General features: G+C 43.2%; 1 protein-coding gene across 1 annotated transcript in view; it reads right to left on the minus strand.

Annotated features, from left to right (window-relative positions):
• Positions 1-17,317, minus strand: part of VPS53 (VPS53 subunit of GARP complex) — a 67,970-nt gene that overhangs the window by 18,956 nt on the left and 31,697 nt on the right. The window contains exons 12-17 of the mRNA XM_074922948.1: positions 16,381-16,482; positions 12,871-12,965; positions 7,647-7,889; positions 6,069-6,216; positions 5,021-5,103; positions 1,269-1,347 (exon numbers count right to left, since the gene is read on the minus strand). Coding sequence (XP_074779049.1) covers positions 1,269-1,347; positions 5,021-5,103; positions 6,069-6,216; positions 7,647-7,889; positions 12,871-12,965; positions 16,381-16,482 — 750 coding nt within the window. The remainder of the gene's footprint in view (positions 1-1,268; positions 1,348-5,020; positions 5,104-6,068; positions 6,217-7,646; positions 7,890-12,870; positions 12,966-16,380; positions 16,483-17,317) is intronic.

Raw genomic sequence — 17,317 nt, forward strand, 5'->3', positions numbered from 1 at the left:
AAACGGAGGAGGAGGGTGAAGGAAAAAAAAACCTCTCGCACCAAACCCAGGTCTAGTAAAAAAATCACATAAAAGCGACCGTGTCTGATGCAAATAGTGGAATGTGTGCACGAGTGACAAGTATTTATTTAGCTAATTTCATAACACTTAACTTGTTTATATATCATCAGTCCCATCACATGTGTTGCATTTTACCAGTGTTCCAAAGACAAAAATAAATGGCCTACCAGCTGCTGCTTTCTCAAGGTTGTGGTTTACTTGGGTATAAACAGTCAGAGCTAAGTGATTCAAATACTACTATGCTACGTAGGTTCAGGAGATCTAAGGAACTGACATGGCACACACACAACACCTGAAGTGCCGAGCCCTTCCTAATGGTGCTATTTTACTGGGGGGGGGCGGGAAAAAATCCCCTTTTCATTTGGAACATGTACAAGCTCTATTACCAGCTGCATTCCACTTCAAATATTAGCTGGGGGTGGTGGGGCTAGTTACAGCTGGAACACATCATAAAGCAGAAAGCTATTAAAATTCATGGCAGCAAGACAGTGTGTTGATCCTACAGAAATGGAGCTCTATGTTTAATATTTCTAATTAAAAAAATAGTTCAATCCACTTTTGTTGTCTTCACCTCTGTCTAAAGCAGTCTGGGTTTTTACAATACTTTGGCAAGAAAACACAGCTCTGCGTTTCAAACGTATAAAAGCCAGCAGTGTAACTGCAACAAAATCCTTAAGCACAAATCATATGGGCCTCTCTAGGAACAGCTCCATATGTCCTTGAGAGGATCACAGAAGCAATAGGGCTCAATCTCAATTCCATATTACCCTTTGAGTACCTCCATTTAACAGCCACAAACAAGCTGGCTAGTACAACTCCTTGTCAAAAAAAAAAGAGGATAGAAAATGAGAAGGTGTATTTGAAATTTCATGCTAACAAAACTTTTCCCAATTTTAAAGGCTCTCACTGGCATTAGGTGCGAAAAGAGAAAGCTCTGTGTACATGCAGAAAGTATTTCATTGTCTGTGTGTTTTAATGAGCTGCAAAAGAGGAAAAGCTCTAATCTGAACGACAGGAGGTTTTGGGGTGAAGGATGTATTTATAACTACAGCAACTGCTGCTCTAAGAAGCAAGAAGAAATCAATAGACAGCTAAGTCTCAAGGCAGCATAAAAGGAAATGTCAATAGTGAAATCAAGCAATCAAAGCAAACAAGAACTCCACGTGGATCTTAAAGCTCCCTCTTCCCAAAACAAATCCATCCCCTACCTTGCTCATAGCAGTCAGGGCAGGGTCACAGGCTGCATCCAGGTCCTGCACTAACAGCTGTATGCTGTTGGAGATCACACTGCAAAAAACATCAAGCGCAAGTTTTAGAATTGTACTCAGCAACACAGTGCCAGAACTGGCTTATTTCACTGTGAAAGGAGGAAAATCATCTACGAGCTGACGGTAGCGTTATGCTGTGAGTACACACGGCTAAAACTTGTACTGAAAAGAAGCTGTGAAGTTCTGCATGCTGCTCATCAGGGAGCTGCACAAAGGGCTTTAGTGTAGAGAGGACATTGTTACCGTTGAGCTTTCTCTGTTTTGACACATAGAGGGGCTGGAGATCAAAGGTGTCAGATGGGGTAACCCCTCCACCTTTGCATCAGGAAGGGGAGAAACCCCTGAGTATCGAGCCCAGACTGAGATTTGGCTTCACACTTAATCCAGTCTGCATAAAACTAACATTTTATCATCTCTCTACTCATTCACAGGCAGTGCTCTAGTTTTCACAGAAACTTGCAAAGAGGATTTTAAGAAGTACATCTGTATGAGTTCTGAATGTGTCTCCCATCTGAGAAGATCAAGGCAGATGTCTTATTTACACTACATCTAGGACTGCCGCCATCCATTGTTTGAGTTTCTCAGAGACATATACCAGACTAAAACACACATAAGTCAAACACATTTCCTTCCCTCTTTTTTTTTTTTTTTCCCCCAAACAGCATGATATTGCTTAGAGACATATTTGATGGCACCATATTACAATGTGCATAAAGGTGCAAATGATCCTAAAACAACAGCTGAGAAACACTGTCTGCAGCATCTCAGACCACCCTCAAGGGCACATAACCCAGTACTCACATTACAGACAACTTCTAGAAGTAATAAGGGACTGTGTTTCACTAAGTAAGTGCAGTTTTAAAAACAATGTAAACTTTAAATCTGCCACAGATGCCTGTTTACAACTTTGGGATTATATATGTAAGGACTGGATTTTACTTTTGGTCTTTCTCATGATGGTGGCACTGATGGAAATCGTAGATCTACAAGAAATCTGACCAATGCTTCCTCAAACCATCCTTCCTCCCCCTCATCTTCTTTGTGAAGTTCTGGGTACTAGTCTGGAGTTCATTATTCAAAATATTTTTAAGTGTCCACCTCCTTATCGAGATACGGTATCACCTCCTCTGAATTCTGCTGCTGGGCTGTGGGTGTTGTTCTTCACAGAGGTTGTCTAGACCCTTTCCTACAGCTCTAGCACATAAAGACTGGAATGGGATGCCAAGTAAAAGACTGTTCCTTCAAAGCAATTAATTTGTTTGTAAAGGCAAACTCATCCAAAATTAGTTGGAAAAATTAGCATGGAAGGTGAAGTGACTACAGGCTTCAAGTTACGTGATCCGAAACTTGCATTGGGATAAAAAAAAGCCTGTGACCACTTCTGCTGGTGCCTCTGCTTCTGCTGGGCACTACAGGATTTAGTCCCTCGGGGGATTCCACCAGCTCAAGCAAGGCCAAGGGAGCCGAACTTGAATAACCATCTCTTGGGCACGGCTGACTGCTGCAGGGTGGCTGCTGTCAGTGACCCGTAGGAAAGATTTGTGGTTCAGCACCAAAACGAAACACAACCCTCTCAGTGGAAGGAAAGCAACTTTATCACTAGTCCCCACACGTCAGGAGTCTGTCTGAAGCTGGGTCACCACGTACAGCTCTCACCTAAGAGCCACAAGACTGCAAACAGAGAGAGAAACCCATCTGTCTACAAATTATTCAAAAGAAATACCTGCTGTAGAGGGGTAATGGTGCAGCAAGAGGCGCGTTGCAAACACAAAGCATTATGACATGCCAAGAGGGCTTGGATCCTCACACAGAATAATCTAGGTTGGAAAAGACCTTGAAGATCATCCAGTCCAACCATCTACCTAACATTTGACAGTTCCTCAAATCTTTGCCCCAGGCAGCACCTAACAGTACTTCAGCAGCAGTTAATGAATCCTCATACAGTCCCTGACAGATGCACAGAAGGTGACAGACTGAGCAGCTGAGGCTGTAAATGAGCAGTATAGTTCTAGTATGGCAAGTTCTTACTATAGTAACCTCAATGCTTCAGGCCTTCAAGGGGTCTCTGAACACTGCCCATAATCTCACAACAGATCTACAGGGCAGGGGGTGGGAATCATGAATTTCTGGATTTACATAACAATATTCCTTCTGTTGAGCTTCAGGAAGAGCTCATTATTTTTCCCACATTTCCTAAAGACAATGCTTAGTCACCCCAGGGGTAAACCCCTTCCGAGTCGATTGCATTATACACATTCGGGGTGGTTGTGTGCTCTCTGTGAAGGAAGAAACACTTTCCAGAGTGTGTAGGCAGCAACGTTTTATCACTTTCCTTATGACCGCACCGAACAAGACATCAAATCCCAGAAGAAACAACTTGTTTGATGTTGAATGAGCAAATGCCAGAGAGGTTTATAGCTACAACTTACACTGACAGAAGACTGGACAAAGCTCTACACTGGAACAGACTGAAAGTCAATTAAAAAGCCTTTGTTACAAGATACATCAGGCCTGTCAGTTTAACTTTAAAGCTGTCAAAAACAGCAAATGTGAACTATACATTTAAACAATTTCCAAAACACATCATATTGGCTGCCTACGACCAACCACCTCGTCAGTCAGCCACTGTGGAAACTGAGCAGCAACTCAGGGTCGCTGGCTCCTGCCAGACAGGTCACAAGAAAACACAAAGCTCACCCTCAACCTGTCCATGTCAAGTAATTCCCATCATATGGCGTATTTTATTTCTACGCCCTAGCTACCTTGCTTGCTTTGGCTTAGCAGATACAGCAACCCTAGCTTTTGGTCAGGGACTCACTCTTAAAAAGGCCTGAGAAATATCTACAAGGAAGGGAGTCTCTGCAGCCTGGAATGGAGCCTGAGACCATGTGAAAAACCTGGATGGAGATTCAGTGGGATCCTGCCCACTGGAGCAAGAGAGAAGGAATCACAGGAAGGAAGCCTTCTGAAAAAAATCTTATTGCTATCTGGGCTGAATCTTAGTTTTAGGGAGAAGGAGAGCTGGTGATAAGGATTATTTTCACAGCTTTGCCAAGGTTTTCTTTTGTCTGATGTGAGGTGAAACAATTATTCTTTTTGCCTCGATTTCCTTCTCAAAAAAATATTCAATCTGTCAGTGGTGGAGAGGATGTTAGAGGGGAATATTTTTAGCATCATTATGTGAAAAGTTATTTTAATGAATGATAATCTTCTCTCAATTATAATCCCCAAATATAAGATTGGATCAGTCTTTTATGTCATCTGAAATGGGGTTTGATCATACTGACAAGGCTGCTGATTAACAGTGGGAAGTTAAAGCAGGAAGGAACGTACTGAAATAGCTTCCTTTCTTGAAATGTAACAGCCACCTCACAGAGCTGCCAAGATGCAAATGATGTTTCAAATGGAAACTCACTATTTCCTTTCCCCTTTCCAGTGCTCTTGTTCCTTTGGCTAGGACGATGGGGAACAACTACATTTAAAGTCTGTACTAGTGCTGCTCTTGGACTAGCTGAAGGATGACCATTCCTTCACCAGGGAAATGCCTATGCCTAGGCTGCGTATCTGGGTGGGTCCTACTGCTGGCTGGGTCCTAAGACACTGGGATCTTGGACTTGCATTACTCCAGCACCATCTGGCTGACAAATTAGGATGTTTGATATATTCTGGGAGGATACATCTGCTGAACATACATGCTGAAAGTGTCCATCTCTCCTGTCAAGTTGATTCGCTCCACTAGACTTGCATCCACTTTTTCTTTGAGTTTCTCTTCCAACTGTTAGGAAACAAAACAAGCAGCAGAAAGATCAGATTTCTTACTTGAAATGACAGTTCTTGAAAACTTATGTCCTGTAAAAGTCAACTTCTTAAAACCTAATCTGTGCCTAGGCTATATCCAAAACTCAGCCAGTGAACGCTGGAAATCTCTCCCTGTCGGACACCGTAGATATCCTGATCTGCCAGGACGGCCTATGGTGACACAGTGTCCTCAAACAAGTAACCTCCAAGGTCATATATGTAACTCCAGTATGACATGCTAATGTACTAGCTCAACACCCTGGCACCTGTCCTGCTAATAAAGACATTTTCTAACACCCTGTCTGTGCCCAAACTGCAGAGGAGGATTGTCAGTTCTAGTGGTGGAGAGGTCTTGTTGGCCAAACGTCACAGCACATCTCCTAACCCATGGCGTCTGAAAAGCACCTGAACGTAAGGGGCACTGTGGCTGAAAAGCACATCAGCATAAACACCTTCTCTCCTCACTCCACCTTTGCCCCAATATTTCATGCAAGTGTTTTTCAAAACCTATTCTGAATTACCGTTTTTCTTGTTTTTATAAAAGGGAGATCATGAACCATGAGAAGAATATTTTTCCTTTTTTTTTTTTTTTTAAATAAAAAATTTGGCTCCAAATCCAAAACAAATTGCATAACAAGTATAAAAGGACAGCATCCAAAACTGATGCTGCAAAGCAGGATTTATAAGCAAATTACTTTTCTCAGAAGTTAGAAACAGCAAAATCAATACTTCTCTTTTCTTGAAATATAGATTTAATAATGTAGAGCTCAATAATCAACGGGACACTATGAGTAGCAGACACTACTATGGATGTTTCAGTACTTCTGACTCTTCCATCCTGCACAGCAGCCCACCCCTGGAGAGGGAGCAGCACAGCATCTCGTGACAGAAGAGGGGCCACTGCTGGGTGCCCCCTCAGAGGTGCAGTAGAGGAGAACTCACCTGCTGGGTGGTCGCCAAGCAATACTCTGCAGTACTAAGGATGCTGCAAATGAGGCAGAGTTCTTCTAAAGTAAACTTAGCCACTTCAGAGCCTTCCTTTTCTTTCAGCAAACTAGTGATGGTGAGTCCACCACTGCTACTAGTGGTCCTGGAAAAAAACAGACAAAACCCCTAAGGTTTTCAGGTGTACAGACACTGCAAAATGACTGCTACATTTCAATGCCATAAAGAGCCTTTATGACCACAAAGTCCAATGCCCTGTGCAACACAGGTCAGTGTCATTCTACATCAAGCACACAACTGCTATTCTGGTTAAGGGATATCTTCTAGAAAGACAAACAGAACTTTGTATCACATCTTCAGGCAAAGGATAACTCACTTATGCACAACGTGGTAGATTAGGATGCAAGTGGAATGCAGCCTTCCCCAGCTAGCTTCACCTTCACTGCCAGTTACTCAAAATCTAATTAAAGATTACAGACAAATCTCTGTAACTATCAGGCAGCTTGTCATATTTATCTTCTCAGTCTTAAACAGATGTCAACATGCGTTGGAAACTTTGCTAACCTGTTTGAAAAACTGATCATATCAACGCAGTAAATTATAGAAGATGTGGCTGCTTTCCACCGTCTTCCAGTGATTAACGACTGTGTATCAACAAAGGACTCAGAACAGTTTAGAGTCAGGAAATTCCCTACCTCTCAAGTCTTTATAATCCAAATCCATTAAAAAAATAGGACAGTGATATTTATCTTGGACAGCAAAAATGGAGCACACAAAAAAAATGTGTATAAAGAATGCAACTGAGGTCTGATGGAGAATGCACATTAAATTTATCTTTCCACTTGTCTGGATGGAACCCTCTCCCCTTCCATCTGTAAAAGATTTTACTGGTTTCAGAAATTCATTCTGCTGCTCCCAGGTTTACAGGGGAAACAAACAGCATACAAAATTACCTGTAGTTAAGGCTGGCAAAGTAAGGAGCTCCTTTAGCCTGTATGCTTACCCACACTGGTGTAAAACCAGAATGATTTCCTTTATTTTCACTGCATTTACTTCTACGTATTTTATTCATACATACATAAAATGTTACAGAGCAGGGGAAGATGCAGGTAAGCACTTCAGCATCACACAAATAAACCACCTTTGTTATAAATAATTATATGTATAACGTTGAGCCAAGGCAGCTAAGAAACACAGTATGACCGTTACCCAAGTGGCAGGGTAAGTGCAATTTTGAAAGCCAGACCTCTCTGAAGAGACTTGGGCTGGCATTTCAAATGGAACTTCAAGAAACTGTAAATCTGACTGCTAACCAAAGCCAAATATGAAGCTATCCTCCAGGGGCCCTTAAAAGAAAAACAATGCCGTGACTGTCTATTTGTTTCTCACTGCCACGAACTGAACTTTTGAGAAAATCGTGAAGTAAATGCACTCATATTGCTGCTACGTGGTTCCTTTGACAGTGAAACATAAGTGTTCACAAATATATATTTATTAATTATCTTTACAAAGCATCTGCTCCTCATTGGAATGTCTCACCAGACAGCGCTGCAGCATTTGGGAAGCAAAACTCACTTGGGCAGGTTTCCAGAGAGAATTTTCCAGGCGTATTCCCGAAGGTACTTCTGGAATATGGTGGTCAGGGCTATCATCGGCTCGCCGGTGCTGAGCTGGGAGCACTGCACCATGCACTTTTTGTAGTACACAAAAAGGTCAGCACAGCTGGGCAGGACGGCTCCTCCCTCATCCACGTTGGGCTTGGGAGGACCTTGAGCCTTGAAGTCAGCCACAAACCTGTCAATCAGTTCACCGAGATTTCTGATGGCAGAAACAATAGAAAGATATTTTAGTATGTTGGGGGAGGAAATGGAGGGAAGAGAGAGAATAATGCTTAAAACCAGATGCCCTGTCTTGTGACACCAGCAAACACATTCATATTTTAGCAGTTGGGTATTCCAGCCTTTTCTTATCTCCGCCCTCTTAGCACAAATCTCATACAATAACGAGGACTGGACCAATCAGTAACGACCTTTCGTACTCAAGACTTTTAGTGGCAGCTTCAATCTGTTCTCCAGTCACATATAAAAGCTTGCAAGTCTGCCAGGACTAGGTTCAGCACATTTGATGCAAGTGCATAAAGCGTATGCTCAAATTTCATTCCTGGCACCAGCAGAAGTAACAGTCGGGCTTCCCATATCAGCGGCCTCCGGAGCAGACCTCGGGGAATATGGCTTTTAAAGGGATGTGCTCAAAATGCTGTGCCATTTGCCATTTCTTGGTCCCATTTGGATACCACCTGGTTTTGCACAACTTCACACATCCTTTAAAGAAGTTTTATTTAGCATGAGCGCAAAGTGCACTTCCTACTTAAACTCTTTTTAAAAGCACAAAAAGCCCTCCTATTGTCTCTAGTGATTCATTATAACCTGGTCTTTACTCAAATATTTCAGTCTTTAGGCAACAATAAACTTCACTCCACCGTTCCATCACGACAAAAAGGCTTTTTAGCATGGCAGAGAGCCAGAACCATCAATACAGAACCAAAGAAGTTCTTGATCTTGGGGAGTTCCTCTGGTCCTACTCCTCCTGAGACAGCACATCCGTGTCAGGAACCAAAACCAGCTCTCATGACACTGGAGCTCAGCTAAGTGGAATAACCTTTGCCAGATGGACTAAATTACAGCAATAAACCTCCTCCCCCAGACACACAAATACACACAACCTTCCACAAGGAAGTTCAGCTTTTGAGGAATATATAGGCATTTCAGCTGACAGAAGGGCACTCTGCTGACCAAAAGGAGTTATGAAATTCCTGAATTTTATACTCCCGTTTTCACTACGGACTTCTCCCAGCTTCGCCCCTCCCTCGGTACGGCCTTCACCTCTCTCACTACTGAGGGTGTAACGGCTGTGCCATGCCATGATTCAGGGTCCTTAAGTGGAAAGACAAATCTTAGAAGGAGAACGGGAGAAGAAAGAACTTGAACTGTTACTCCAGCAAGAAACTGAACTATCATTAAAAAAAATAAGGCATTACTTTATAGTTAATATATTATTTTTCAGGAACAGACTTATTTGACAGAATTGCAATGCTGTCCATACAAAGAAAAAAAAAAAAGAAAATCTTCTTTAAAAGCCCATCAAAGAGTTTCAACTTGAAATGTTCTGCTGCTCTTAGGCCAGCTCACAGGGTACCCAGCATGACACGAGAGTTCACACAGGGACTGCATGCGGGTCTCCTGGGATGGGTACAGCCAGCACAGTGGCTGAGACTCTTCAGTGCGTCCTCATTTACCTCTGCCAGTGAAAGGGGAAAAAGCCCCACCAACAATGAATACTTTGCCCCAGTTTCTGTCCTTTCTTTCTTTTCCTCTCGTGAAAAAGAAAAACCACTCTGATTCCAGTTTACCAAAGAACCCACAACACCTCGCAAGTGGAGAAGTGACCTGGCTCTTTCCTGATAAACTTACAGATGGCTGCACCAAAATGGATGAGCTGCTACCGTGGATGATCCACCAGGCCAAACTAATCTACAGAAACGTGCTTGCAATATCAGGGCTTTAAATCACGAAGCAAAGCTCTTTGGCTTAAGCTAGGCACATAGGTTATTGCAAAGACAAGTAGCCCCTTTCTTCATGCCTATTGCTCGCTGCTTTGAGTATTTTACATAGCTCTGATTCCACAGATACAAACAATTCCTCGGCTTTATTACAAGGACTGTAAAAACATCAGGCTGCTCAACTGATGTGATAAATCTCTACACTGGCACGAGCAATTGAACGCTGAACCGAAGCATTGATTGTATTTGACCACAGTGAAGCAAAATACACCAATACACCTCTCCCCGAAGCTGCAGGAGAGCCAAACAGATGGCTGCTGCAGGAGGGCTCACACGCGCTGCAAGCTGCGGTGTTCCTTCAGCTTCTCAAGTAAAGTAGATGTGGACGTGGCTTCCTCCATGTCAAAAGTCCCACTAAATTAAGCAGCTGCATTTCCATCTGCGCTTTGCACCATCTGGGCAACAAAGTGGAGCTTTCTTAGCATTCACCAGCCACTTTTTTTTTTTTTCCATTCTCTCAAGTCTCAGGACACAGTGAGGAATGTCAACGGCTTTTGTTTCTTTATGCTTACTCCACATGTTCTCCTCTTCTCCGAGGCAAAGTGAAACGCATCCACATTTTCCTGGCCCCCCCAAGGTCCATGCAGCTGGGATGCATGAACAAATGCAGCTGTCCAAAAGAGGTGGGAGAGCAGCACTACAGCTTCATGCTCGTCCTGATCCTAACCCGGACAAACTGCCCGTCACAGGCAGGCTGTGAGGCTGCTCGTATTTCAGCACGGAACTGATACAAGCAAAACATCAGGATATTGTGCACTAAGGCAACTAATATATTATTAAAGTACACCTCCACTGATGTCAATCAAATTTTCACAGTGGTCTCAGCTGGCCCAAATACAACATGAAGGCTAACAACCTTTGTGTGGTACAATGGGAGCACAAAGAATTCGGCAGAAAAAGCTACTGGGAGATGAAACATGAAGAAGGCAGGAGAACTACAGAAAATGAACATTTTCTCTATGGACTCTGCAAAAAAAAATCCAAGAAAATTCTCTGGTAGTGCAGATGTCGTATCTCCTAACAGTAGTATTTATTGGGAGCAAGAACTCTCCAAATCTAACCAAGAGAAAATATGAAATGAAATCATATAAAGGGAATTTTATTCTGGTTCTGGAATCCTTTCATTCCTATATTCCTCTTCCTTTTTTCTTTCACTCAACCTGTTCAGTGTTTTTTTTCTGCATCTTGGCAATCACGAGAGGAACTAGACAACTCCTCAGCAGTGTGAGAGAAGAACACGGTGCTTAGTAAGTCAGCCTGTTTAGTGATGTGAACAGTTGGTATCTGTTGGGCACTGGGGAAGGGCAATGGCACTGAGACACCGGGACACTGTAGGATAATTTCCATGGACTTCAGGGAAGCCACAGACACAAAGAGAAAGTGTCAGTTTTCAGAACAATCTGAACGCACATGTGAATTTTAGCACACTTAACCACGGCTCTGCATGATCTCAGAACTGCAGACCTGACAGAGGTCTTCCTTCGCTCCAGCAGAACAGCTTAGCTCACACATGTATGCTCCCGTTGCTCCAACGGACCACAAAGAAGAGCTCAAGACATATCCCAAAGGGGCAGAAATGAAATCTGCTTCGCTGTTAAGAAATCCGTTATTTACACTGCAGCTAAGGGTGGAAAGCAGCATCTTTAAAGTCTTTCTTTCAGGTGTCTCCTCTTAAATTGCTACAGATTTTGGCACTGTGTCTCTTTAAATGGGTATGGAAACAATTTTTCAGGAGAAAAGGTCCAGGCTGCTTTCTGCCACAGACTTAAGGCAATGATGTGCAAAACCGTCATGTTAATCTTCCTATTCAGAGCCCAAACATACAATTAATTATCTAAGCAACTCCTCATTTTCAGACATCAGCAACAGATTACTCAAAAGTTCAATCAAAGGGGGAAGAGGAGAGAAAATCATAAAGGAAAGCAATTTTTGGCAGACAGGGGCAGCATGGGGAATACTGTGGCAGTTTTTCTTTGAACTCCTTGCAGCTTGTGGCTATAAAGCTAATATAAAACATCTCAGGATTGTAAAGGGAAAGGAAAAAAAAAAAGCAACTGAAAGGGCTAGGAGCACAGTGGGGTAGAATTACCAAAACGGGGATTAAAATGGCCCCCAGTGAGAAGGGGAGAAATATTCAAACAAGTTAGTGCTCAGTTGGCTGAGGGCAGGGGGGGAAATCTGCTTCCCTTTGTTACACTGCAGAGCAGAACCTAAACCCAGCGTGACAGACCATTGTGCAAGGTTTAATTTATTTATTTTTCTTTAAGCGTAAAAGGTCGATGGGACATGGGAAAGCTTTTCCAAGGTGGCTATCTTGGAGTTTGGACAAAATCAGGACACCAGGAGTTATGCACTCTCTGCTGTGTAAGTCTTTGGAAGACAGAAAGGCATAGACAGATGAGTTACACGAGGCAGGTACCTCTTTCTCCTTTCTAGCCACTAACCTGCACTAAAAGACTGTATTGAACCTTTTTCAACTATCTCCTCTCCCAGCTGGCACTGCAGTTGATAGAAAGATGTTATTTAAACCCTGGTGTGAAACAAGATGCACAAGAAAGTATGGCAAGAGCTCTAAAAACTTCTCAGAGCAATAAGCTGAAAGCTCCTTTCATTTAAGTTATTTTGCTGCAAGTCAAAGAAGGGTTCCAGGGATTAAAGCCCCTGACAAAGCCCCAATCTGTGAGCGATGATAATGTTATCTTACAGCCAGCTCATCTACAGCAGCTTTCATCTAAGGATCTCAAATAACTTATTTCTACAAAGCAATCTTGAAACTCCTCTGCCATGAAGCCACATGTGTATTTTACAGAAAAAGCAAACCTACTATTTGTGGAAGACATGAGACGAAGGAAAGACATCCGTCTGCAGTGGGAATTGCAGAGGCAACAGAAGCAATTTCAGAAACACTAAGCCTCTTCCACAGAACGGCATCGGGCATCATTCCTGCAGGCCTTTGCAATTACAGATGAAACCAGCACCCACAGCCCTCAACACTCATTTTTGCCCAAGCAAAGGTCCCACTCATTCTAACTTTCCCGAACCATGAATACTCCTGATGAAATGAGACAGCAGACTTTCAAGAAATTAATTTTCAGCAGCTCGAGTACAGAATCTAGCACAACCCAACTGTAATACACATTCAAAAGCAAACGAACCCAAAAGAGCATGCTGGTTACTCACTTGTCCTGGGACTCAATATACACATAAAGGTGAGGCTCAAAGCACTTGGAAACAATGCCATGAAAAGGATTGTCAGGGACCTTTGGCTTCTTTGGCTGTAAGAAAATATTTAGAGTGTTGGTTTCACTGTAAGACCTAGAAGAAACAGTAATGCAACAGCACAGAAGGATCTAAGTCTTTAGAAATATTACAACACAAAAATTTTGCTGTCAAATAATTGAAGGCTTATAATTGACAGTATATAGGGGGTCAGTATGTCTGAGTCTTCCGTTCCTCTTACAGAGCTGTTAGTATTCCAAGGAATTATCTTTTCACACATAAAATATTCTTATCCTTAAAGAGAAGGCCGCTCCACACTAACAGATTTCAGTAAAAGAATCTTAATGCAGTTTGTAAATAAAACCTTGCTGAACCCTTTGAACATTAACAAGACTCCACTAGTCACCTCTGAAATGAAATGCAGTAGTTATTTAGAAGCAACATTGAAAAATCCCTACGTTTTAGAACATTAAAGATAATAACTCAAAGTTACAGACTTCATCTGGATGATTTTTATTAAGATAAACAGCATGTAATTACTGGAGGAGCTGGAATTATACAGAAAACATTACAGGACTGCTTTCACTGAGAGACATGTTTCTGGGGATGCAAAGACTTCTATTTTAAAATCACATTTAGAGCATTAAGCACATATGCCATTGGAGAGTCATCCTGTTTACTCTCATTTTAATTTGGTACTGCACTCCGTGCAGTGGCCAAGCACATCTCACTGAAGCCACTAGGACTACTGAAATGCTTAAATTTTTGCACGTTTAAGTACTAGGCTGGGTGAGGCCTTCAAGCTCATCTTTGTCCTACAGTTAGATTTTAAATATTACTTTTTTTTACTGACAGACAGTATTTCTTGTTGCTTGCCGGCAAGCTGACAATTTTTCACTGCCTGCAAAGAGGGCTGCAGTGACTCTGGAATGGAATTCTTGCCTCTCTCTGCAAAAAGCCAGGATCAGCTCCCAGCCAATAAAGATATGAATTTTTCCAGTTGAATTTTTTTTTTTTAGCATAAGAAAAGCAAAACAAGAGAGCCTAAAGGACATACTCTCCTAAATGACAGAGGAGGTGGCACAAAGTCATTTGCAGAAATAGCAAAGAATGACAAGGCAAGCATTTCTGAAGTGTTCTCAGAAATAATTAAGACTTAAAGACACAATGAATACTAACATACGGCTGCAAACCTAAAGCGAGCAAACGGTTTTATGGAGACCAGACCACCTCTACGAGACTGGCTTCATTAACCTTCTAAGAGCATGACTGGAGAATGTAAGTTTTTACAGCTTTGGGAGAGAGCCACTACCCAGCATTCTCCATCCCAGCCCCTTTGCCAGCGCTGCCCTTTTCTGCCGGATGCACACGCTCATCGGAGCTGGGAGGAAAACAATAGGTGGTAATTACAGAAACCTTCCAGTGGCCAAGTCTCCGGGATGGCAGCACCAACACAAGGTTGCAGATTCATGATGTTTACGATTTACCAGGCTGGAAGAGCCAGCTCCTAACACAGGACTGGTTTTCTGTGTGTGCGCGTGTGTCTTTGCATCATGCTGCTCCCAGCATGTCTGGTGGAGGGAATACTAAATCTTTTAACAGTAGCACTGAAGCTGTATTTCTGAGTGTGCAATCCTGTCCAAAAGCTGCAGATGTTTAAGCTATTTCCTCCTTGAGTTTGATGGAAATAATAAAAGGTTACTGTTGTCACAGTAAGGAGGTCTGCAGCTGGCCCAGTTTCCTTTCATTACTATCCAAAGTAAACAGATTAAAATGAACTGCTAGGATCACTAAAAGAGGTTCTTTTTTAACATGGATTCCCTCCCACCCCAACTCTTGTGCTCCCTCTTACACTCACAAGTGCTTGAATTCTCAGGACTAGTGCCTTGGAAGAGCTTTATCACTCAAAACTCTTCATCTTCAACCTTCCTGTCCTCTCTCTTCTTCAGCTAGTGACAGAAGATGAGATCTCCAACATGAACTTGTTGGCACCTGAAACTGAAATACTGGGGCTTGCGGGGCTCCCATTTGGCAGACAGGTGCCTGCAGGGCAGCTGCCCTTGAAGCAGATCCCAGCACCGCGTTGTGAGCCTAACAGAGGGTGTAGCCAGAGAGGGCAACCTCACCACAAACAGCATTTCAAGGGGTAGCTCAATGATGGCTTCGTACCAGCCTCCCCACGTACAAGGAGCAGAGCTGTTTCTTTCTCAGAAGCGCCTGAACTGTTTCTGGTCAGGGCAGTGCATGCTACTGTTCACTAAAACCAGCCCTAAACAGCCTAAAAAGGCTTTGCCATTTATTCCTTCACCTGCCTCCCAGCACTACTGACTTCTCCAAGGGTGTCCTCTCAGCCCAGCACTGCACACCAGATCCAACCTTCCCCCAGCCATTAGAGAGAGGGGAAAGCAAGCTCTTCACAAAAAATACACTACACAGGATGTCCCCGCAAGTTCCCAAGTCTTTGTCTTCTAGATCACTGATAAAGTCCGGCCAAAACCAACTGTCCGAGTCGAATTTTAATGGAAAGAGCAAAACTTTGCTTAATCATTCTATTTTGGGACTTTTGCTGTGGGTGGAAGGCAGAGGGCTGCCCTGCTCGTGTGAAAATCCGGAGGGGATGCAGCGCACCAAACTGCACTGGTGGAGAGCAACCACCCCACAAACTCCACAGGGCCCTGGTCACCCCTCAGGATACCACCCGTAAACGGCCCATGTACCAGGCTGCAAACTCACTGAACAAAGAGAGGGTAGTTCCCTCTTCAAGACACTTACAACAAAATGCTTAGAAAACATCCGTCTGGTGAGTAAAAAATACAGGGCTCACAGGCTTTGATATGGGTGCCAATTAAAACAATTGTGTTTATTCTTCACTCCTTCAGTGTTTGCAGAGAGCTTTGGAAACCCAGTGCTTTTACAAGTGGTTAGGTGTTGCCTCCTTTGCAGAGGCAATGGATGAAAAGCACTATAGAGATAAAAATCCCAGAAGTAATATATTTGGAGTGAAAATCTAAAACTGACACTTGAAAGTTCAATGAGCTGCCTGGTGACTCCAGACTTAGCTTGCTCGGCTGACAAGGTAAAAAATATGAATTGCAACTGCTTGCGGTGGGAGCTTCTTCTGGGATCTGAAAACCCAACTAAGCTAGTTCATCTTTCTTTGACAGAAATCCTTTAGTTACTTTTGAGCTGTTGCTGCATGGGCTAGAACAGAATCCAACTCACTCTCACGTGGCAGGATTGTCTCCGCACTATTAACTGAAATAAAGATTGCTTTGGTTTCAGTGAAGTGAGCCAGAGCAAACCACGGTTGTACTGGGAGCCTGTATGCTGCACAGAGGATCAAAACGGCACTAAATTAATTGCTGTGAAAACAAACCTTTCAAATCAACATGATGGGAAAAGCTTAAGCACCACCAGAGATTCTGACACAGAGCCTGCCTCACTGACAACTGGAGAACTTCAAAGACTTACTTTGTCTGTGTCACTTTTCTCGATCACAATCTCATCTGTCTCTGTCCCAGCTTCATCCTCCAGAAATGGGTTGGTGGAGGGAAGTGCCACTTCTGGCTTTTTCTGTTAAAAAAAGAGGAAGCTCCTTAGAGAACAGTCTGCTTTGTCCCCTCTGGCACACAGCTGCATCCATGTTTTGCTTTACTAAGCCCTTCAAAGCACTGCACAGCAGTTTGTCCTCTCCAGGCACAGAGGTGACTGCAGAGTGCCCGGTGGTGCCTCTCCATCAGGGTGAGAGCACATTCCCTCCTACTATGCTCTCGAGTCTGGTTCCCTCTCCACCAGCACACTCCATCTTCAGCACCCTCTCACAGCCTGCTCTGCTTGCACCCGGGCCCACCCGCTCTGCCTGAACCAGCCCTGGAAGGGGCTTTTTGATTAGTGCCAAATTTCCACCCTCTCAAACCACACATCCCCAAGCATGTGGTCTCCACCGAGAGGACCCGTGACAGCACAGCCCAGAAGTCTGCTGCTGCAGTGAATCCTGCATTGCTGCTCCCACCAGACTGCTTGTCCTCACCATGCACTCACCAGATTGCCACTTATAATTACAGCCTTCGTTTTGTGTATAAAACGGGTCAGATGACACCTAGAATGTTGTAGTCTCTGGACAGCTCAGAAAGGGGGAGACGATTTTCTTTTATTTCAAGCCACACCCTCCCCTTCTGATTTTTTTTTCATTTATAACAGATCCTGTGCCTACCTCTTCCAAAGCTAAAACAGCTCAGTGAAGTCAATTTCATTAAAGCTGCAAATTTCATATGAAATTTGTCAGAAAAATAAAGCCATATTCTTAAGAGATCTAAATTCAGCCAGGAGGAAAACCTTACAGGACTTCCCTTTTTAATTAGCAGCATCTACTGATCCACAGCAAATTATGAATGGGTCCATCAGGCTT

Source organism: Athene noctua, chromosome 19, assembly GCF_965140245.1.
Source record: "Athene noctua chromosome 19, bAthNoc1.hap1.1, whole genome shotgun sequence".
NCBI lineage: Eukaryota > Metazoa > Chordata > Aves > Strigiformes > Strigidae > Athene > Athene noctua.